Source organism: Opisthocomus hoazin, chromosome 8 (assembly GCF_030867145.1).
Source record: "Opisthocomus hoazin isolate bOpiHoa1 chromosome 8, bOpiHoa1.hap1, whole genome shotgun sequence".
NCBI classification, from domain to species: domain Eukaryota; kingdom Metazoa; phylum Chordata; class Aves; order Opisthocomiformes; family Opisthocomidae; genus Opisthocomus; species Opisthocomus hoazin.
The window spans coordinates 9524268-9547369 of record NC_134421.1 but is presented as its reverse complement, the minus strand read 5'-3'; the positions used below and the strand labels follow the sequence as shown (position 1 = coordinate 9547369).

Sequence of the window (23102 nt, the reverse complement as noted above, 5' to 3'; positions counted from 1 at the left end):
AAGAAACTATCAATAGAACACGTAGTGCAACTGACTTTGTTCAGGACAAGTAAAATTAATACCATAGCACTGAACTTACTGCTGAGAAAGCAAGCCACATCTATTCCCACTAACAGCCCCATATATTCCTTCAACAGTTGAATTGTCTCAGCTGTCTGTTCAGAACATGTTCCTTATGTTACAGGCTCTTTGCTGGAAAGGTTACAATCAAGTTAAAATTCCATTATTAGCGTGACATGATTCTGCGGGAGTTAAGAATGAGTGACATAAATGCCTTTATATTTACAGAAACACATACACAAAAATAACTGATCATGCTGGAAGGCAGAAGCTTCAAACCTAAAAAGAACAGGCAGACTTCTTGTTTCATTTTTTTGTCTTTTTTTTATTTGGGAAAAGTGCTTCTTACAAAAGGCAGCTGCAAAACAATACATTATAGACCTCAGAACAATTTCTCATTCCATTTAAAAGTGAAAGGAGAGGCAGTCTAGGGGACAAGAGCAGCAGGAGAACAGATCACGGGGCATCCACGAGTCAATAAAAAACAGCAATAATGTAATGCGAGGTTAAAATTCCTGTGCTGGGGCTTTGGTGGCAAAGTAATTTCTCAATGCAAATTACAGCCAGAAACTGCACGACTGCCTTTGTAAGCAGTAACTCACATAAGCTGGACAGCTTTACCAGGCAACCCACGCAACTCAGATGCTGAGAGGCACAGCGATTTCCTAGCGAAGCCCAGGGCTTAAGTGGTTACACCGAGTTCTAAAACTTAGAGCGATAAAGCTAAAGGGGCCTCTCTGGTGTTCCTCTGACCCCACCCTGGCTAACCGGATTTCTGCTCCTGGACAACCCTAATCATACACATGAAAGAGAGCTGGTGTATTAGGGAGTGCCATCTATTAAGTTAAGCGGTAGTTAAGATCACTGCCGTAGACTGGGCTGAGACCACTAAACCAGTTTCATGTCCAATTGGAGGCTGGACTTCACGCACCAAGAGGGGATGAAAGATGGTTTTGTTGTTTTTAACTTACACAGAGTCTCCCCATCCTTGAGGTCCAACTCTACATTTATCTGTATATACACATAGAGAGTTCTCCTTTCACAAAGACATCTTCCTTTCATGCTAAACACAGTAAAAACCCAGAACGTTCACACCTGGTTCTGGTTACACAGTAGTAATAGTAATGTGCAAGTAAACAAGAGACCAAAATCACAAATGAAGACGTGTACATGAGGGGGCTGGAACGGAGCTGATGCCAGAAAGAGAGTATTTGTGTCTGGCCTGAATTCAGAAATATTGGTACAAAGACAGAAACGAGGCCATCAGCCAATTTACATCCCCACTGCATGGCCACTGCCCATTTTTGTATCTGGACTCTTCAAAATGAGTGTGGAAGTCCTGTAAACACTTTAACCCTGGAACTGGGTGAACTCTGTCGGGTACACAGATGAAGCAACAAACCTAAGCTAACTGTTTGACAGTTAAATTCATTTTTACAAAAACTAACATTTTAAAGATTTATTTCTTGTTATTTGTTTAAACAGAGGAAAAACAACACTCCTGGGGTGGGAGGGGATGGGGAGAGACAGACCCTGGGTAAAAGTTATTACAACAGCACCTGGAATTGATCGGCCTGCCTAGAAGAAACACAGGCACTGCCACAACACCACAGGTAATAGCTACTGCCTGAAGCCAAGACAACAGTCCACACTCCACTGACAGGTGCTATAGATCCAAGTCATAATAATCTTCCAGCTCATCATGAAACAAGTCCCACTCATCCTCAGAATCCGTTAGCTCATCGTCACCTCCTGCTGCCAACAGCATAAGCAACATCTCACCAAGCTCAAAGGTCACCACCTCATCCTCGTCAGTCTCGAACGGATCACCGTTCTCTCGCTCCTCGATGAACTCCCAGAACCGATTCCTCCGCTGGGCCTGCAAGTGGAACACAAGTATTTCCCCAGGTGACCAAGCAGTACAAGGTAGGAGGTTTCACAGAGGCCGACAAGGTTCAGCCCCCAGCGTGCTTTCTGACATGCAAGAAACCACGTTTTCTTATTCAGGGAGATACTGACCTCCAGTAGGATTTACCCTTACACACCCCTATTAATGCTGCCCAACATTTCTACTTCAGTATGTTGGTGTACTAGGAAAGTTTTAAAAAGTCACTCTTTCCATCTTGGCCTCCAGCATTCACAAACTTTAGACCACCGCCTCCTTCAAATTCATCATTACAGAGCTCTATCAGAAGCAGAAAGAAGAGTCAACATTTCCCTGTCCTCCTCTTGAGGCAGCTGACTTAACACACACCCGTCTTGCACTCTTTCTGTATAGAAAGGACAAAAACCGGCAGCACTGACCCGGTATCTACTTGATGTCCCCACTTTGGGTCTCTGTGGCTCCTCTCGGCGGCCATCAGGATAAGCATGTTTGTAAAAACAGTTTCCTCCAAACGGACAGCTCCCACGGCCTTCATCAAAATACCTGCATGGCTTGTTGCTGGAAAGGAAAATACCGCAACCCTTACTCACAGCAGACCCCAACCAGACTTCAGAATTGCATTTACCTGTAGTCCAAAAGGATCTCAGGTACCATGTGGAGCTGAAGGTATTCTGTCAGTGTAACACCTACACGCAGAAGTCATGTATGACACAACGTGTATGGGTCGATGCATGCACAGGGACACTAATGGCTTGCAGCACACAGGCTCGTACCACCTTATGGATACACCACCAGTGTTTTGTGTATCGAAGGGAAAGGCTGAGGTCAAAGAACATAGGAACAGCTTTGTAACTGTGTGGTTACATGCATCTGTGAGCAGATAGGCAAGGACGCAGTTCACATGTGGTGGTGGATATGAGGTGTGAGAGGGGTTTACGTTAACACCCTTCTTCTGCAGGTGTTCCTTTATCTCTGCTGTCTCAACCTGACAAAAGGCCACAGTGCTCATACCTCATTGCCTCCTTGTATTTCTGAATCAGTTTCTGCTTCTCTTCCTTCTCCTCCACCCAGTACTCACTTGGAATGACAAAGTTAGATGTGATCCGACATTCTGGGCAGGACCTGGGGAATGAACAGACTGTGCTGCAAAATTCCACATTACAGGGCGCCCTCTCTCCTATGTAACATGTCATGGCACATATCCATATTTAAAGATGTATTGTACCCACACACTTGCTGCATGGACTTTCCAATCTAGATGCTGCTCTTTTACACATGAAGATAACCTAAAACTCTCTTCAAGAACTCAATGGCAATGGCAGCTGGTCAGCTTGTCTCAGAAAAGCTTGAAAAAACACTTCACACAGACTCCTTTTTCTTTACAATTAAATAAATTTATTTTTACTTCTGTATTTATTTGATTGGAACTTTTTTTTAGAACAGCCTTTAAATGGAGAAATTTTTTGTCAACTGATTAACGAACTAGGGCAGTAATGAATTAAGCAGCATACATTCTGAACTGGTCAATCTGTTTTCCGATTCCTGGCTGCGTGTCCAACACATAAACAGTAACTATTGGACAACATGCTACTAAATAAGTGCAAGTTATTTTCTACCATTAAGTGAGTTTTGCAAACTTAATCCACATTAACCAAATCAGAGCGTAAATGTTATCCCTAACAATTATTTCACTTCCAAACTACAGTTAGTATGCATTAAATGCAGCCTCTGTGTAGTCTGCATCTGGAAGTCTGTCGCAAGTTGTCACAAGTTACTAAGTTCTTCCACAGTAACAAAGCACAATCGAAATGGGAAAGTGCCTCACTTTATAATCTTGCTCTCAAATTGTTTAGCACTCCTCCACTTGCGGATGCACTTGAGACAGTAAGTGTGGCTGCAGTTGGAGAGGATCCCAAAGCGGCGCTCACTAGGATTAGCTTTCTCATACACCACCTCCATGCATATCCCGCACACCATGTCTTTACTACGCTGGACGGCAAATGAAAGCTCCATGTCCTTCTCGTGAGCTTCAATGCAAGACTGAAAAGGAGAGACAAAGAAAACGACTACAGAGACAACTGGTCACCTGGTGAACTCTAAGCAGGTTTTTAAGCTCAGTTTTACTCTGCCGTTTTGCATAATGAATGGAGTATGATTAACCTGAAATCTTTATCCTAAAAATAAAATTTGCTCAGATAGTGGGGAACAACCAATTCCTTTCAAATTCCTCTCTTCAGACATTGCTTTTAAACATGAGAAAGGCAATCTAAAAGACCATCCAGTTTTACTAGGCAAAGAACAAAGCTTGAGTATCTCTCCACAGATTGCTCTCCCAGCACAGATAAGGAAACCCAGCTGCTTTTGAATATGGCCCTGACAGGAAACAGTCCAGTTTACAACAGGAATTTCATTCATTGCCTGACCTGCATGCATCTTCAAATGAAAGGGAATTAGTGACAAGTGATTGCGGGGAGCTAGGAAGCAACTTAAAGCTGTTTAATACCAGACAGTTGTTTGCTTACCTTTATGTGCTGGGATCTCTGTGCAGCATCAATTGGATGCAAGACCTGCAGTCCACACATATCACACACATCCCCATGGATATACACGCAGTTTTCTCCATAACGACACTCTCCTAATGCAGCATAGGGGCACAGCTCCTTCTTCATCTCCACATCTACCTCCTGCTTCTCATATTCTTCCTCAATCACCATTTCATGCAAGGGTGCTTCAGCGCAGGAAGGAGCAGCTGGGAACAAAATTAAGGACAGTAAACAATACATTCAGACTTAGAGCACTGTGAGTGAGAACACATTATTTTAATGAAAAGTAATCCTTGGGTAACCCTGCCCACGTTATCCAAAGAGAATAATAAAACCAACCAAAGTTCATTTCAGTCCAAGTTTCACACACTCTCAACCTGAATTAACAGTTATTTTCCCTCTTAAGAAAGCACAACCAGTTTCTTCACCCTTCAACCCGGACAAGGCTAAAGCTGTCAAGGTTTCCTTGGTCCGACTCACATCCATCTACAGGCTAAGTCCACACTAGAAACTTAAGAGCTTAAGTACATTTTTATAGAAACTCTAGTTCACAATTAAATACGGTTACAAATCTCTCACTGCTTTGAGAATGAATTCGAATTCCACATCGGCTAAAGTCAACAGGCTTTTTCCCCAGAAATTACACAGCTGAAGGAACAAAGGTGTACCCAGCATAATAAAATGCTAGTATGGAAACACCACACCAGCAGTTCCTTATGTGCAGGTTAATTAGCATGTTGTTGTTCACCCTGAACAACGGACTTTCACTTTTAGACTCCTATGCATTTGTATGAATGATACAAAGCCGCGTCCACACCTCTCAAAGTAACTAGACTGGATTTTTGGCAAATACCTAGAGTATCAGTCAGACACAGAAACCTAGCTTTAAGAAACTGAAATTAAGGGTATTTTCACTTCATTCTAAGCTAGCCATCAGTTTCGCAAAACCCTAAGTAAATTCTCTTACCTAAGTTGAATTGAAATCTGTATCATTTCTGTTGCCCATTTAGACAGCTTCTGCTTAACACTTACTTCTCCCTGTACCTCCTGAACATACCACTTGTCTGTGTCACCACAAGCCAAACAAGATTTTGAGATCATAAGCAGGATGATAAACTAAATTACAAGACAAGAGCAGTCAGTTTGAAACTGAAGATAAAATAAATGCAGAACAACAAAGAAGTACCGTATTCAGAATAAACACCAGGAAGAACAGCAACTGGACTTCATTTACATAACGGCTAGCTGTTACAAGAGTAAAAATATGCTGTAAGAAAGTGTAACTTCTATAAGCCGTTCAAGCACTAGATTGGAGAAGGAAGCACAAACTGTCAAAGGTGAACTTGGATCAGTAGAAGTAAAGGACAGATTCCTCAAAAAGAATCAGAGGCTGCACGCTCACAGGGTTTTCATCCCCATGGATCAGAGAGACACACAGCAATCACATCTCAGTCTGTTAGCTTTTGGACATACAGAGAACAAGAAAAAGCAGGTCCCTAAGAGCTCACAGTTTTGGGAGATAAGCAAATATCGAAGACTAGCATAGGAAAGCAATAGCTCTCAAAGTAAGTTTCAAATCTTACTTCCTGACCCATCTCTGACTTTACAGGTCACCGACACTGATCTTGGATCAATCTGTTTGCTAGAAACACACTGTCTCCCATAACATCCTCCTAGGGAAGCTCAGGAAGTGTGGGCTGGATGAGTGGTCAGTGAAGTGGATTGGGAACTGGCTGAATGGCAGAACTCAGAGGGTTGTCATCAGCGGCTCCGAGTCTAGTTGGAGGCCGGTAACTAGCGGTGTCCCCCAAGGGTAAGTACTGGGCCCAGTCTTGTTTAACTTCTTCATCAATGACCTGGATGAAGAGGTAGAATGTACCCTCAGCAAGTTTGCTGATGATACCAAACTGGGAGGAGCGGTAGATACACCAGAAGGCTGTGCTGCCATTCAGCGTGACCTGGATAGGCTGGAAAGTTGGGCAGAGAGGAACCTGATAAGGTTCAACAAGGGCAAATGCAAGGTCCTGCACCTGGAGAGGAACCACCCCATGCACCAGTACAGGCTTGGGGAGGATCTGCTGGAGAGCAGCTCTGCGGAGAGGGACCTGGGTGTCCTGGTGGACGACAGGGTGACCATGAGCCAGCAGTGTGCCCTGGCTGCCAAGAGAGCTAACGGGGTCCTGGGATGCATTAGGAGGAGCGTGGCCAGCAGGTCAAGGGAGGTTCTCATTCCCCTCTACTCTGCCCTGGTGAGGCTCCATCTGGAGTACTGTGTCCAGTGCTGGGCTCCCCACTTCAAGAAAGACGAGGAGCTGCTGGAGAGAGTCCAGCAGAGGGGTACGAGGATGGTGAGGGGACTGGAGCATCTCTCCTACGAGGAGAGGCTGAGGGAGCTGGGCTTGTTCAGCCTGAAGAGAAGGATGCGAAGGGACCCAATATATGCTTACAAATATCTCAAGGGCGGGTGTCAGGAGGATAGGGCAGACTCTTTTCAGTGGTGCCCAGCAACAGGACAAGGGGCAATGGGCACAAACTGAAGCAGAGGAAGTTCCGTCTGAACATGAGGAAGAACTTCTTCCCTCTGAGGGTGATGGAGCCCTGGACCAGGCTGCCCAGGGAGGTTGTGGAGTCTCCTTCTCTGGAGATATTCCAGACCCGCCTGGACAAGGTCCCATGTAGCCAGCTGTAGGTGACCCTGCTTCAGCAGGAGGGTTGGACTAGATGACCCACAGATGTTCCTTCCAACCCCTACCATTCTGTGATTCTGAGTGAGTGACAGAATAACAAGTCAACTGTTAATCTGCCCATTTTTCAGTAAGAGACTCCCAGCCACAAAATCTTCATTGCCTCTTCTTCCCCATGAGTTCTAGTGAACTGGCATCAAGAAAAGTAACAGCTATATACTAGGCTCTACCAACTCCTGAGTACCTGAACACAACATAAAAGTTTGTACTTAATTGAAATTCGCCTCCCTCTCCAGTTTGAAATCCATGGTCTCCATTTCCAAAAGAAGTAACAAAAATCACAGCTACCAGTCAGTTTCTATTCCCTCGACTGTCATTTTTGCCAGTATTTTGTCTAGTTAATGTTTTTGCAGATTTTTTACTTAGTTGAATCCCATGACTTCTGACATCTTGTTAGACTCTTATTAAGGAAGAAGAGTTTAGTCAATTGTAGTATGGATGGCAGAAGCCTACTGGACAGGCAAATGCAGCCAAGTTTCAAAGGAATCGAGGGATACAGTACTTCTTTCAACAGGGCTGGCAAGATGACCTCTGCTTAAGGTAATCCTATATCCCTGCAAAATGCATACTTTGAATAGACACATTTGAAGCTTCTCTTAATTGAAAAATTTTCCAGAGTCACCTGCACTCCTCTCAAGAATATCTTTTGTCAAAACTTTATTCAGCAGGGGTTTTATTCATTTAAAAAAAAAAAAAAAAAAGAAAACAAAACAAAACGCCACCCAAGCATTTATTACTTGAGGTTCTCTGACTATCCAGGCTTTGAAGTCTTACCCCTCCAGAGACTGACTTAGAAACCCATTTGTTTACTATGCTGGTCTACAGAAGGAGAAAGCAGAGCTTCATGCTTGGCACAAAAAAGTACAGAGTTGTTACTTAAGCAAATCAACCACCATCACCAACTATTTAAGTCAACAAGCACAGTACAGCTACTAAATTCCAACGCAGTCCACAATACCATCCTTGCACAAGAAGTACAACGATTTCTTAGTGACTAGACATCTAGACAACAAGATACTTATCAACAAACATTAAACTAATAATGCCTCTGGGTACTTCTACTCCATGAGAGGGTGGGGGGGGGGGGGGGGGGAAATGCTAAAAGTGACATTAGTTTTCTAGTCCCAGTCTTCTGTGCTGTCCCAGCACTTCCCCTCAGCAAGAACTGTATTTCTATGAAATTTAAATTAGTATTTCCACTTGTGAGTATCTCAGCTTCCATAACCTAAACCCCTGCATGTGTATCTCCTGTATCTACTGCACTGAATCTGCTACAGTTTTGCCTCCTCTTTGAAAGCAAAATGAGAAAAACTCAGACTCCATTGCCTCGGTAGTTCTGAATCCAACGCCCCCCAGAGCACCACTGCCTCTCCACAATTCTGTCTGCTGCTTTCCAGACTGCTGCTCTCCAGCAGGTGGACCCAGTCCCCATCTTCTCACAGTCAGCAGGGAAAAAAACCTAGTTTATTACCTTCGATTCACACACCATCTGCTGCTTTCACTCCAGGACACACTTCGTAGCATCAAATACGCTCATCTTGTAGCAGCAGGGAATAGCCACCCAGTTCAGAGCGTTTCTTGTATTTGTGCCTTTCTACCCTCACTCAGTTATTCCAAAATGTCTAGCAGCAGTAGCAGCAGAACAAATACAGAAGTGTGGTGCATCTGTACATCAAACAGGTGAATATCTGAACAAATCACCACTATTTTCTTTGCTACGCCCTGGGGTCTTCTTCAAGATACCAGGTTTAATCCCAAATCAGAGAATCATCTGCACTAGCAGAATGTTTTGTCTCATAGTGAAAGATGAGCATTATAGCCCAAGCTACACGTGGTTCAACTGCTAACCCTGAATCTTCAGCATGTGTATGACAATTGAAAACACAAAGGTTTCTAGCTAATCTTGAGAAATACACTCCATTTTAAAGTTTCCAAGTACCTATACATTTCTCCAGGCATGTGACAAGAATAATCTGTAAGGCTTTAAAGTACACACATCTTCCTGATCACTACACCAAGGTTCTTCATTTTTACACCTTAATAAAGGCAGTGACTTCAGAAACGTAAAGTTTTTAAAATGCAACTTTTAAGAAGTCACCACAGGAAACAGCATCATGTAGCACTGTTCAAAACAGAAACAGCTGATTATGCTTGTACACTAAAATACATCAAATTTCAAAGGATATAGAACAGATAATTTGGAACAAGATTCAGAGAAAAGAATGTTATTTAATTTAATCTGTGGCAGCCACAAGCTTCTACGAAAAATAAGCCTGACATCCTAGAAAATGGAACTGCTTCAGTAAAACTAAATGAGTTAAAGGTATAATGAAATGCTCTTAACGCTTAACGAATTTAGGAGAAAGTACCAGCTCTCCTATAAGGAGCAGGTGTAGTTACGAGATCTCTGGTTGTTCAAACTAGCAATGAACTGATTCCAGTGGAAGACCACCTAGCCATTAAGGGGCATGAAGTCCATGAAAAGAGCCTGAGGAAACTGGACTTGTTCAGCTAAAGAAGCCATTGTGTTATCATCTCCAGCTACTTAACTGAAGATATAGAACAGAGTCAGACTCTCCTTAGATGTGCACGGGACAAGGGACAGAAGTCAAGCTGAGGCAAGGAAAAATCCAATTATACACCAGAAATGAGACTTCCCTTGTGAAAGTCATCAAAAACTGCAAAGGTTGCCCAGAGGTTATGGTGTTTTGAACACCTCCGAGGACAGAGATTCAACTAAGCAAAGCCCCTGGCAACCTGACACAGCTGGCCCTGCCTTGTGCAGGAAATAAACTAGATGAAATCTAGAGGTCCCTCCCAATCTAAATAATTCTATTTTGACTGAAAGATTAAAAAGGGATCCTTTGTCTCAGTTAACACAGTAGCTGTATCTTCTATGACAGTAAGGTGACATATGAACAGGTAGAAGACAAGTTTGTGCTCCTTTGGACTAGATCCAGGTCACAGATACACCAAACAATTCCATAATCAAACTTCACAACAACGCTAGCAAAATGTTGATGTTGTTCAACCATTCCTTTCCTCAAATCAGATCAGAGCAGGCTGCAGCAGCACCCTCTAACATTAAGAAGGTAATTCTCTTTTCAGATCTGAGAATCCGAGCAGTGCTGCAGAGAAAATGACATGTAATCTGAGCACTGTATGACACAACTTCAAACTCTCCTAGACACCAGCTGTCTATTTTGGATTCAAACAATTATTTGAGTACTCATGGCCATAAGCCTTCAGTTTTAGAGAGCCAAATGTTAGAAATAATGCTGAACACATTCAGCCTAATTTTTAACCTAAATTTTAAATCTTGGACACAATCTTTCTGCAGGGAAAGCAGATGACAAGTATGCTACTTAAACAGTCTCGTCCCATATGACAAGCTTCTTCAATCTCATTCTCAATATGAGCTGTCAAGTCTCAAGAAGGATTAGAAGAAAGGATTAGAACAAAGACTGGAATAAGGAGTAGAATAAAGGCTTTTTTCAGCCTTTGGCCTGAGTTGCCATGGGATTCATGAAAGCAAGCATTAGGCTTCAACTCATTCTACACGAATCTGTACCTCCACTGGAAAATCTTTAAAAGCTTGCAAATGCCCCCCCCAAAACAAACAAAAAAACCCCCACAAAAGGCAGCAGATCATCTTTCCAAAGCAATGATACTAATTGCATCACCAGTGTTTTCTTCTCCCATTACATACACAAACTAAACGTCAAAGCAGGAGATTCAGCAAGTCATTCAGAGCCGTAACAAGAAGCAGCCAGTTCTGCAGAGAACATCTATACGTATACCTGTCTTCAGAACACCAGGACACAGCAGCAGTAACTGATGTGGAACAGTCCGACTATTCACATCAGAAAATTCAAGCTTAACGTAAGGACAGATCACTTGATGTAATCAATAAATAAGAATAGCTATACTCCATAAACCCAAAAGCATTAAAATAAATGCACTACATATAAATTGCTGACCCACGACAGAAATTTACTGTTATTCCATGATCAGCTTACCACGCCCACAGTATGGCTGCCCAGGGACAAACTCCACAGCATTCACCCAATCTTCAGCACCTACTCCTGCAGCTGCCAGATCTGTATTTTCATCTTCTATCTCAGCAATAATTTCTTCAACTGTTTCAGGGAGCGATGCGAAGTCTGAGGATACTGAGGCATAAATCTGTGCATCTGGATCTACATCAATCATTTCTTCCTCTTTCAGTGGCTTGGTATGTTCATATCTAAAAAGTTAAAATGCATGACGTCAACTCTTCACAAAAAAATACCTCCACAAAGCAGCCCAAAGGATTGGAAATAAACTGATTAAGATGTAAACACGCTATTCTAAAGAAGGTCCTCGAAATGGCTTGGAAGAGAAAGCCACTGATGACCCTTTGCAGGGACATGCTTCCACTTGTGTCATCTGTCAGCGCTGCTTAAGGAAACAGAAGGTACTCCATGATTTCGTAAGAAATGGAGCAGCATTAGTAAGTGCAGCCAACAATACACATCTTCCTTTCGGATCCACATTTCTTTGTGAAAGATCTTTTCTGGCTATGATAGCCATTAAAACTAAGTACTGAAACAAACTGAACTCAAATTGCTGTATTACAAAGTGTTAAAATAAGATTTTTAAAAAACAACAAAGCATATTCAACCAACATCACGGTCAGTAAAAAAAAATTAATACTAATAAGGCTTTTAGTGAGAGCAATAATTTTTTTGAGTGTTAAAATATTTATAAAACATTTTTATTTCATCTTTATTACCTTTTAAAATTGATTTTTAATATGTTTTATAATATATATAATTTATTAGCACAGTAGGAGATTATATACAAAAAATACAGACATTGAGGGGGTGCTCAGAAATTTTTCACTGATGGGGTATGTGATCGAAAGTTTGGAAACCACTGATCTACATTACCAAGCAAGCAACACTGGCACACAGAAGGCCTCAGGAAAGCTTATTTTTATTATCTTTCATATACATCGTAACCATATATTAAACATGAAAGTAAAGCTAACCATGAACTACCACATGAAGTCATGATTCAAATATTTAATCATGCATTAGAGCTGCAACAAGACAGAATATTACAACTCCTGGTAAGTTTTATTAAAGTGAACTTAAGATGATGCAAACATCACCAAGCCTTTGTAAAGCTTTGCTACACAAGGAAAGCATCCATATCCTTTCTTCACACTTCTTTTTTCTTTTTAGTAATTTCAGAGTTATAGGTTAAGTCATACTACGCTTTCACAATATAGGGCCATTTTGTACAGGCAGCAATTTAGGACCTCCATGACTACACTCCAGTTACTCTTCCAAAATGGCAGTTCAAGTGTCAGAGTAGTGATTCCTGAAAAGAAATATACAATAAGCGAAAAAAACCCTTCTTACCTGTTCACGCTTTCACGATCGCTTACCAAATGTAACTCAGTCCCACCAGGTCAGCTAGCTTGAATGTAGTCTCAGATTTCAACTAATTCAGCTACTCATGTTATTAATAAACAAAAAAACCCCACACCCTGACAACTAGTACTTTTACAAGAAACAGTTCTCTTCTTGCCTTTGCTTATTTTTAATTTCCTAGCAAAGCAAACACTATAGTATTTAGCAAGAGAAGGCAGTTTGTGGAAAGAAGCCATTTTTATAAATTTCTGAAGTTGCAGTCAAAGAGGAAAATACTTTAAGATTTATTGCCTTTCTATGAGCTCTCTACTCAGGGACTTGAGAGTGAAATTACTCCCCTATAGGAAGGTCAACAGCACTTGTTTACCTGCAATGATCTCCATAAGCACAGCATCCTCGCTGATAGTACCTGCACACCATGGCAGGCTGACCGGTGCAGAGGTCATGGGAGTAGCGGCAGTTGTCTCCTTCCTTGCAAACTCCATGCATGAAATATCTGCAAGACAGAAGATTACTGTGAACTAAGGAGAAGCACTGAAGCTGTAAACAAAGTATTGATGATGAGTTATTTTTTAAATCAACGTATGCCGAATTAAGAACACCACTAATGACTCACGGGACCACATTCCAGTATAAACACACAAATAAGAACATCTGAGAAAAGATGAAGACTTAGCTACTCTAATGAACTGCACAGCACATCTAGGGACCTAACGCTTACAAAAGCCTGAAAAAAACCTGCAAAGCAAACCTTAACCTGGGCTATGACACAGAGAGGAAAGTGTCTTGGATAAAATAGATGAGGACAAAGTTTTATTTGTAATGCCTGTATTATGACACCAACAAAAACCTTAGAAATGCCCACCACTGAATCCAAAAATAAAAAAATCAGCCACACCCTAACAGGTTTCCTGGAGGCTTAAATCTATTTTGAATTTGTTATTAATTCTAGCAAAAGTGATCTCCTCTCCAACAACACAAAGCATGTTTCTGATGTTTAATTACATCTGGCAAAACATGCACATTAGTTTTTGCTATAGGAGCCAAATAATCAGTAGAAGCACTCTGCTTCAATACTGTCTTGAAAGAATTAAGTACAGTTTCAAAGCTTTTGAGGACAGTCTACTGAATTTCAGCATGTCAATAACGTAAGTTTAATTGAGCGTCCTCAAATTCAGCTATTCAAGAAAGCTGAACAGTGATTTTTCCATTTAGTTTACATTTTCACCTAGGAGACACCAGCTTCTCTAAATTTAAGGCACTGTAACTATTCAGACTCAATATGCTCACATCAAAACCACAACTGAAAACAAAAGTACATCCTTCCCAATCTACATAGAAGTACTAGATAAGGAAAAGAAAACCAAAACCAACAACTATGCAAGAACTGAATCCATCAACATGTTTACCAGCACTTCAGTTTGGTAAACTACCAACACTTCTTTCAAGAAGCATTGGTCCCCAGATACCAAGTAAGTTGCAAACTCTGAACTCACTGGTAACATGGTAAACAAGAAAATCTGTTAGGGTTTAGGTTTCATACAAATTCTTCACAACCCTGAAAAACACCACTTGAACAAAGATCGAGAAGTGGATTATACCCTTCTAAACCTATCTTGCTGCTGAACGGGGCAGTCCTGCTGCCCTCCTGTTACACACCTTCACAGCTTTGCACTGGTACCACTCTTACACAGCCAGAAGAACCAGATCCTGCAGCCACACAGCAGTACACCCAGCACGAGACAGAGGAACCATCTTTCAGCAGCGCGTACTAAGATTACGACAGCTCCTCACAAAAGAGCACATTCAATTCAACATTCCTAAATTTCAAAAGAAGTGTCTAGTTCTTGAATTGCATGAACTTCTGCATAGGTACTCCCTGCTATATTTTTAAGAGGTCAGATAAATCAAAGTGAACAATTCACCCAATGACATAAGCAGAGCTATATTTGTAATCCAGTACTATGGATATACTAAAACCTGAGGTGAGTCTTCAGAGGGCTGATAACCCTCAATGTGCAAAACCAGTGGTGTATTCAAGGTACTGAGAAGAAAAAAAATCTGAAGTGGTTTTATAAAGCACCAGCTGACGTTTTCCTGCTGCAATTCACACTCGAAACAATCACCCATCTGTACACTATAGCCTCATAGCAACCAGATAAGAAATGTGGTCCTACAAAAAATTAAGTGGTACAAGACCAAGATGAGGCTCTGCAGGATATTCTCCCCAGAGAGACAAGTACCCTAGTCAGGTTTGCCAGGTGGCTGCACAAACAGCTATGCCAGCACGCACCAGGAATAGGGTGTTGCAAAAACAAAACCACACATGCTCCATAACCAGCAGTCTCCATTGTGAACAAAAAACAAAAGAAAAAACCCCACCCCCACAGACCCCCCAAGGCAACACCACAACCCACCCACAAACAAACCCATCTCAGCCAAAAAAACCCAACCAGCCCACCCACAAACTTGTGGAACCAGAACATAACTAGAATTTCTGGCTTGCTTTTAAGAAATGGGAGTCACACCAATAGGCAAAAAGCAATTCAGGTTGTTAAATGTTTGTTCTTTAAGCACAGGGCTGAGATAACAGTTGCTATTTCCACACAGCATTGCTTCCCCCATGTGTTGGGGCACGCAGTTTCACAGCCACCTGCTGACTCAGATCTGGAAATGGCTGCAGATGTAACCTGACATCCCTTCTGCTGCCCCCACAGCTATTTTTAATCTGGATCAGATCACTGCTCAGCCACGCTGCTGCTTCAGCCAACCCAGTGACAGGACACCACTACGGCTGAAGTAAGCGACTAAGAGAAAGGCACCAGCCGCTCACAAGGACTTCTGTTAGAAAGTACTTGGTCAACCTAACACATCCTAAATACACAGGCCTCCAAATCAGGCTCTCCCACTGCTTGTTAGACAGAGGAAATGGAGCTCCAAGTCCCTTTCCTTCTTTCCCAGCTTATGCTAGAAAAAATCCTCTGCAAATACAGATTCTGCGTAATTCTGAAAGTTGTCACAATTCATTACATGAAGATGGTAGCCTATGAAGAGGAAAAAACCCCAAACCTGAAATACTCAGAAGCTCAGTGTAATTCACATGTCATTTTTAAAGGCCTGCAATCCTACGCAGCAAACTCAGCACCATTTGAACAAGAAGGCTGGGTGGGAGGAGAGAAAAATATCTCTCTCTGCAGATTACACCAACTTCCCCCCTCCTCCCACGCAAAAACATTAGATTTTTTAATTTTAAGGTCACAAAGAATTTAACATTTTACATACGGAATTGCTGTGCTTGGCTAATATGCTTTGGTCATGTTGAAAAAAAAAACTAGAGTGCATTCTTTTTGTGAAAGGTAACAAAACTTCTGTTGGAGAGCGTCTTTACACACACAGAGCATCCAATTTAACTGTAACTTCACAGAACAACCTCTTGTTTCTGGTTACAGGAAAAAAAAGATCCTTGAAACAGAGAAATACATGAGTTACCTGCCTCACTCAGAGGCATGTAGAAGGATATCTGAAATTTGCATTCTGTCAAGTACCAAGAGAATACACATAATATCATCTGAAAAAGTAAAACTGGATCAAGACAAGTATCTAACTGGATTTTCTCTGAGTGTCTATGACACTGCCATCCAAAAAGCACTTCTGCTGGCAGCAATGCTCTGTCCTGTTCAGACATACTAGCATAGTTTGGTGAGGCTGCAAGGGGAACTGGATCAGAGAACTCATCAGGGTCCAAACGCAGATCCCAGTTCGGTTCATTGCCTGGCTGTACAAAACATGAGTGATACCAACACACAGAAACACCACCCAGAAGTAATAATTGCATGCACTGGCATTTTATCACTGAAAAATGTTTCAACTCACATCTAGTTATGGATGCCTTGATCAAAATAGCATATCCTGATTTTCACAGGGTGCTTAAAGATGACAGAAATCAGGTCTTGCACATCCAAAAGTCTCAAGATGTAGACAAGATCCAGTGGGCATTTTTTGGAAACCCATAGAGAAAACACTTGCCCAAGGCCACAAAGCTAATCATGTCTCCAGCTCCCTGGAACTCTAACCACTGGAGAGAGATCAGACGTTACAAGTGCTACAATTAATTTACTAGAATACTTAAGATGTTTATGCAGGTTTCACTACCTTGATTTCCATGATGCTTTTAAGTATAATCATCTACTATAGATTTTATTTTCCACTGCTAGAATATTACTTCTCTTACCTGCCATAAGCTACAGAAAAATAATTTGCAATGCCTTTATCAAACAGACAATCCTGAATGTATACTAGCTTCTTTCAGATGCTTTCTTCTATATATTAACTCTTTAGCCCTGTAATCCTATTAGCGAAATCAACACGCAATATTTCTTTCCATACCTTTTTAAGCTTGCCATGGGTTTGCTTATTCAGGTGTGGTTTGTTCTTTACTTCAGGTCCACCTAATTCTGCTTTCAGGCAACCCCATTTTGTTCATTAAACTACTGCTCTTGCTGAATTAGAATGTCACACCCGGCAACAGAGCTCCTTCAGAAACTGAGATATTGCCATGACCGGCAGAGGGGGAATCTTAGGATCACAGCCAACAGCATTCCTTGGCTTCCTCAGCTGCCATACAGACAATGAGAATTCCCAGGGAAGGAGGTAGTGGGGAAGAGCCAGGCATGCTGTTCTAGCACAGCACATGGACGATTCAGCCACGTGAGTGGCTGATGAAATTCTACATGAGGTAGTAACCTTAAGAAAAAGGAAAAAAGTAGGTCTTAACAGCATTTATCTCCTTGTCCCTTCTTCTCCATAACCTCCTTTCGCACAGAGCTAGTGGGGAATCCAGAAAAAAGCAGCAAAGAAAGGGGCGATACAAGCAAGCTGTTAAGAGGTTTGCACTCCACATCTTGGCACTAGTGCTGCACTGAATGAAGGATGTATACTTTACCAATTCAGATTCTTTACATTAATAGACATATAAATACCTGATCTAGGCTTTCAGAAAGAACAGCAAAGGTACAAACACGTAGGCAACTCTCAAAATACAGCAATTAGTTGCCAAGGGGTTTATTTATATTCAGTTATTAAACAAGTGAAGTGTAATCTATTTACGTCAGCTTGATGACCTTAACTATTACTGCATGACATCTGGAAAACACAAATATCTGGAGTTAAATGGCAAGCCTTTGATAAAAAGTGTTGGCTATACCACCGCTCCATAAAACCATGTATCCATCTGAAACTGGAAGGACAGAGAAGCTTGGTAGCCTTGAAAACCGCTGAACCATAGAAGCAATGCAGGAAAATTATTTTTTCATCATCTCTTAAGGAACACAAATTCCTACACTTCACTACGAGACTTCCAAACTTCAGCTACAAGAAAAGCAGGAGGGCAACAGCTACAAACTTACACGTCCAGGAGAAATCAAAGTCCTTCATCTTAGTCATTGTGTCTCTCACTCTGAGATACCAATCATCTGTCCCGATGATATCACACTGCCATAATAAAATTGATTAGCCAATTTATCATATCAAGTATTGAAAGGAGCAGCAAGAACTCATTCTATCAATTCTAAAACTTCCAGTTCAGATAAAACAGTGACATTCCTCCACCAGCCATGACGTGTGAAGTACTTATACTGAAGAGACTACTATTTCCCTTAATTTCAGGCAGCATTACCATCACCTATATATGATGATTCAAGTAAACGAAGCCTATAAACAAATACAATTATGCAGTGTTACTCAAAACAGAAACTGCTCTGCCTACAACACTAAAAACCTGCACTTTGAAATTCAACCCCTTCATCTCACAGTTAAATGCTCAAGCTCTTTTACAAAGGTAAAACAAAATTTAACAGTAAGAAATGTATTTTCTTGAATATGAATACATACCACTGAAAATAAACTTAGAAAATTATCACACATTCCCAGAAGCTGAAGTGGAAATTGTTAATTTCACTTTAAAGTCTGAGGAAAGCTAGTCTGCTTACAACTCGAATGGCCCACTAAAAACAAACAAATAAATAAGCAAGCAAGCAACGGGATAACTGGGAGGATTAGTCAAAAACAACAAGGAATGGTGAGGTTCATTAGGTCCCAAGACAAGACCTCATTTTTGTTTAAGCTCACAGTAAAGTACATTAATGGTTACAATAGCGTAGCTTTAACTAGTTCCGAGTGTTTGTAAATACAACTATTTATTAGACAGACTCACTGCACTCCAGACACCGATGGTGAACTTGGCTGATTCTGTACTACCGCAGTCACTGTCTTCAATAAATTGATTGTGTCTGTTACTGGAGAAAATATATATAGATATATCCCTCACCAATCCATTTCACCTAATTGCACATTTCGATCGCCAGAAATGAGGCAATCTGTACTGAGGGAGCACTAACCCATACCCTTGCAGCTCACTTAAAAGCTGAGCTAAGCATAATTCCCGGGCATTTCCTCATCACTGGCCCACGTTTAACTGCCATGCATCAAATATTAACCCGGCTATTCACAGGCCGAAATCTTTGTATGCAGAAGTACTCAGGACTGAGAAACAGCGCTTCTCCAACGGACATGTCAACAGTTAACAAAACAAACAGTGATCAACAGCTAACCGGAATGCTTTAAATACTGCAGGGCATACTTAGCAGCACAAAAGACAGGCACAGTAAGCGAGCTCCCGGCGAGAGCCAAGCAACGGTCGTCAATGCTGCTATTTGGCTCTACAACTGGCATAAACGGAAAAAGATATAGAGCTCACATCAAGGTCTAGAGCCTCTTCCCCCCTGCCCAAGAGATGCTCCTTTGTGCTTCCAAGTGACTCGAAAGGTACTTGCCCAGAAACATGTCATGTTAAACGTAATTTATAAATTTATTGATACAAAATAATGGTTTTTTAAAATAATCAGGCGATGCTCCTTGATGCTAATCTTTGCTTATCGCTTGTTTTCATCTACACTGATATATTTCTATATTCACGAAAACTGTTTTATATTCCATTCAACCTGCAAATAAGCCAGCAGGGCAAGTTTAAAAATAGCCCACCTGGCAAGCTGCAGAACACTCAGCACGATTTGCATAATCCCACATTTAAAAAAAAAATTCCCAGAACCGCATTTTAAAGGAGAACGCGAACAGCAAATGACGCAGCAGACAGCACCTTCCCGCGGCACCGGGCGCTGCTCCTCCCTCCGCCCGTCCTGCCGCCCGCCGCGCCTTCCGCCCGTCCTCCGGCTTCACAAATTAATTTTACTACAGCAACCGCGAATGCATTTCCCGTTTTTAAATTTTTTATTCGAACCGACAAGAACTTGGGTCTCTCCGCGCTTCCCACTTCACCGCATTTTCTGGAAGGCGCTCAGGGGACTCCCGCCGCCTCCCTCACACCGCAAACCGGGGCCCGCGGCACTCCCGAGGAGCCAGCAACGCCTGCGGCCCCCCGGGCGCGGCCAGGGATCACCCTCCCCCCGGGGCAGCGGCAAGGCCGCGGGGCCTGCAGCACGCTCGAGGCCGGCCGGTGCTCCCGCCAGCGGCCCGCCGCCGCCGCACTGCGCACACCCCCGCACCCCCCCGCCAAGCCCCGCCGCCGCGGCCGCTTCCCGCCCGGAGGCTCGGCCCGGCCCGCCGCGCCGTTTGCCGCAGGCCTCCCCGATGGCGGCGGACGGGCGGGGCGGGGGCGCTGCGGCCGCGCGTACGTGACCGGGGGGGGAGGGGAGCAGCGCTGAGGGAAACGGCCGCCGGGCGGGGGGCGGCTGAGGGAGGCGGAGGAGAAGGGCGGCCGCCGCCACCGCCGCTACCCGCGCCCCCCCCAGCGCCTACCTGCAAGTGACCTGCTTGGTCCAGCCGCCTCCTCCCGGCCCCACGACGGGCGGCGGCACGGCCGCGAAGTCGAAGGCCGCGGCCGTCGCTCCCGCGGCGGATGTTCCCAGGGCCGCGGCCGCCGCAGCGGCGCCTGCCGTTGTTCCCAGAGCCACCGCCTCGGCCATTACTGTTTATCCCCCACAGCGGCAGCACCGGAACTTCCGGGAGCACATCCTTCCGGCCGGGCCGCAACGGGCGGCGGGGGCGGGCACTAGCTCCGGCACCGCCCCGCCCCCCCGCCGGGCGGCGGCTCCCATTGGCGGAGGGGAACGTCCGGGCGGGAACGTGGCGGGGGAGGCGGGCGGCGCCGGGCTTTGGCAGCAGGCCTGTGCGGTTTAACGGCGCGCTCGGAGCCTGGGTCGGGGGCTGGGGACGGGCACCTCGGGGGGACGGGGCCCAAGGCGGGGGGGGAAACGAGCCACTGGCACCTCAGAAGCCCAGGCCTCAAAAGCCCAGGCCTCAAAAACCCAAGCTTCAAAATCCCAGGCCTCAAAAGCCCAGGCCTCAAAAGCCGGCCTCAAAAGCCCAGGCCGAAAATGGGCCCTAGGCTGCCAGAGAGGTCAGCGCTGCAGGTTTTGGGGTGAGAAACGCCACGTCCTCCCGCCATCATAAAAATAAATCCTGGCGGTGAAACCGCGGTTTGCCCGATCCGCATACGTGTCCTTCTCTTCCCGCTGCCGGGAGTCTGAATAGCAGCACTAGGCGCGGCTTGAAATGGCAGAGCGACAAGCAGGGATACGGGGGCAAGGTGCAGCAAGAAGTCTGTCTGAGCAACATTACTGATATTTTGCATATCTATTTGAACATTCATTAAAAATTCAAACATATTTAAGCCATCAGTCACTTCAGAAAATACTGACATTAAGTCTTTGTTCTTAAGGCAGACAGTAGGACACCATCCCAGGATGGCAGGGCTTTAGGAAGTGCGCTGGAGAGGTCAGAAGAGGTAAATCTGCTTTCGGGTTGCCCTAAAACAACAACTTTAGCACCCTCGAATGACCTGAGGTAACGTGAATGCACTTGCTGTCATCTTCTGGTGTATACAGAGCCCTGACGCAGGCAAACAGAACTCTGAAGTCTACGTACAGATTGTGACACACTTCAAACCAAGGTAAAGCTACGCATCAGAAAAAAAAAAAAAAAAAGATTGCCAAAAGCTGGATGCACAGGGTTCAGTGGACAGAGGCCTGGACGCAGAGATGTTTAGTTCTCGGAAATGAACAGGGTTGCCCAAGAGCAACCTCCACCCGAGATCAGGAGCTGGGATCAGATAAAGACCTTGATCTATGTTCTCTGTGCAGGGCTGGTAGTCACAAGCAGCAGCTGACTCGCTCCTGAGATCAGCAGCATGGTGATCAGTGCCAGATAGTTTGTATATTCAGTTCCACAAATCCCTGTGGCGAGAAAGCCCGGGTGTTCAATGGAAAACTGAGCCACAAGAATCAGGAAGATCTTTTTTAAAAAGTTTATATAATAAGAGGAAAATTATTTTCCACACCTGATTCTACCTCAGAGGATTTTTCATACAATGTTCAACACTGAAATGTAAGTTCAAAAACCGCACCAGGTTTGTATGTTCAGCTTTATGTTCTGTTAGAGATAGCTGGAGAAAAAAATACTTCATGTTAGGGGAAAAAAAAAATCAAATACTTTATCACCAAGCCATTAAGGTAATCTGGAAAGTTGTTTTGGAGCCATTAGAATGATCATTAAAATCTGCTGATAAAAGTAGGCAGATGTTAGCCTTTAAAGACAGGTTAAATCGCAAGAGCGCCTTTGTCAGGCCTTTGGTTAGATGATTGCCTTGCATAGCAGCCTTGGCAAGACAGCCAGTTCCAGGCACCACAGTTCACACAAAGGTAAAATAAATAAATGGTTAAATAAGTGTGTTCTGCGTGGTTCCGCACGTCCCTAGTACATCTCTTGGGTGCTGGTGGCCCAGAAACAAGCTTTAGGACAGAGAGACGCCACTAGGCACATTCCAGCTGGCAGAACTGCCGCAGGTTAATAGACTCGTACAAATCAGGTACAGGGAAAGGAAAATACTGCCCCAAGGCAGACGTGCCAATGTGACAAAATTAATGTCGAGTTTTTCATTTCCCTAGTGCCTTTGGTAGTGACATCCCCGAGAGAGAAAAGGTTTCAGAGGCGGTGGTAACTCACAGATGAAAAGGCAAGGGTGGTCCGTGAGCCCAGCTCTCAGCAGGCGGTAGGAATTTGCCTTGGCGATTTCTTTGTTCCCAGCTGCTCTCGTTTTACCCAGCAACCTGTTTAATATTAACCTCTACTTCTGAGGCCCGGAGGGGGAAATACCAGCAGCAAGCTCTCTGGATCACTGCGGGCAGATGGGACTGGAAAGTCATCTAACGCTGCAGCAAGCAGAGGAGCAAGTTACATGCAGCCCCCACGTTTTGTTACAAAAACTATCTCCAGCAGTTCTCTGGGGCTTTCTCTTCTCGCAGTCACCTACGCACTGTGATCGTGTCACCCTAGCCCCTATACCATCCTCAGCCATATATCGCATTTCAGAAACATGCCGGGAGCAGCATGGCCAGCCTGCCGCTCAGGGGCTAGCAGGTATCAAACTGGCCCATTC

At 43.7% G+C, this 23102-nt stretch overlaps 2 protein-coding genes across 5 annotated transcripts in view; one reads left to right on the top strand and one right to left on the bottom strand.

The window, feature by feature from the left end:
* Positions 1-364: 364 nt before the first annotated feature.
* MKRN1 (makorin ring finger protein 1) lies at positions 365-22745 on the bottom strand. Of its 4 annotated transcripts, none has more exons than XM_075429376.1 (8): positions 22670-22745; positions 13020-13148; positions 11252-11478; positions 4468-4694; positions 3771-3985; positions 2957-3067; positions 2365-2503; positions 365-1939 (listed from the first exon to the last, which is right to left on the bottom strand). In XM_075429376.1, exons 2-8 carry the CDS (start codon positions 13139-13141, stop codon positions 1727-1729), a joined length of 1254 nt encoding a protein of 417 aa, XP_075285491.1. In that variant the 5' UTR covers positions 13142-13148; positions 22670-22745; the 3' UTR covers positions 365-1726. The 4 variants fall into 4 exon arrangements, with proteins under 4 accessions (XP_075285491.1, XP_075285489.1, XP_075285492.1 ...); XM_075429374.1 differs by lacking the exon at positions 22670-22745 and adding an exon at positions 20465-20689; XM_075429377.1 differs by lacking the exon at positions 22670-22745 and adding an exon at positions 18864-18985.
* Positions 19304-23102, top strand: part of LOC104338287 (uncharacterized) — a 32491-nt gene continuing 28692 nt past the window's right edge. The window contains exon 1 of the mRNA XM_075429369.1: positions 19304-19474. The gene's annotated coding sequence lies outside the window, so the exon portion shown is untranslated. The remainder of the gene's footprint in view (positions 19475-23102) is intronic.

Coding starts and splice junctions, on each gene's coding strand:
- MKRN1 (XM_075429374.1), bottom strand. CDS start 20,631: ATGGCCGAGGCGGTGGCTCTGGGAACAACGGCAGGCGCCGCTGCGGCG. Junction 11,479..13,019: donor GCTTATGGAGATCATTGCAG/GTAAACAAGTGC, acceptor TTAACTTTTTAG/ATATGAACATACCAAGCCAC. Junction 1,940..2,364: donor GGACATCAAGTAGATACCGG/GTCAGTGCTGCC, acceptor TTCCACTTGCAG/GCCCAGCGGAGGAATCGGTT.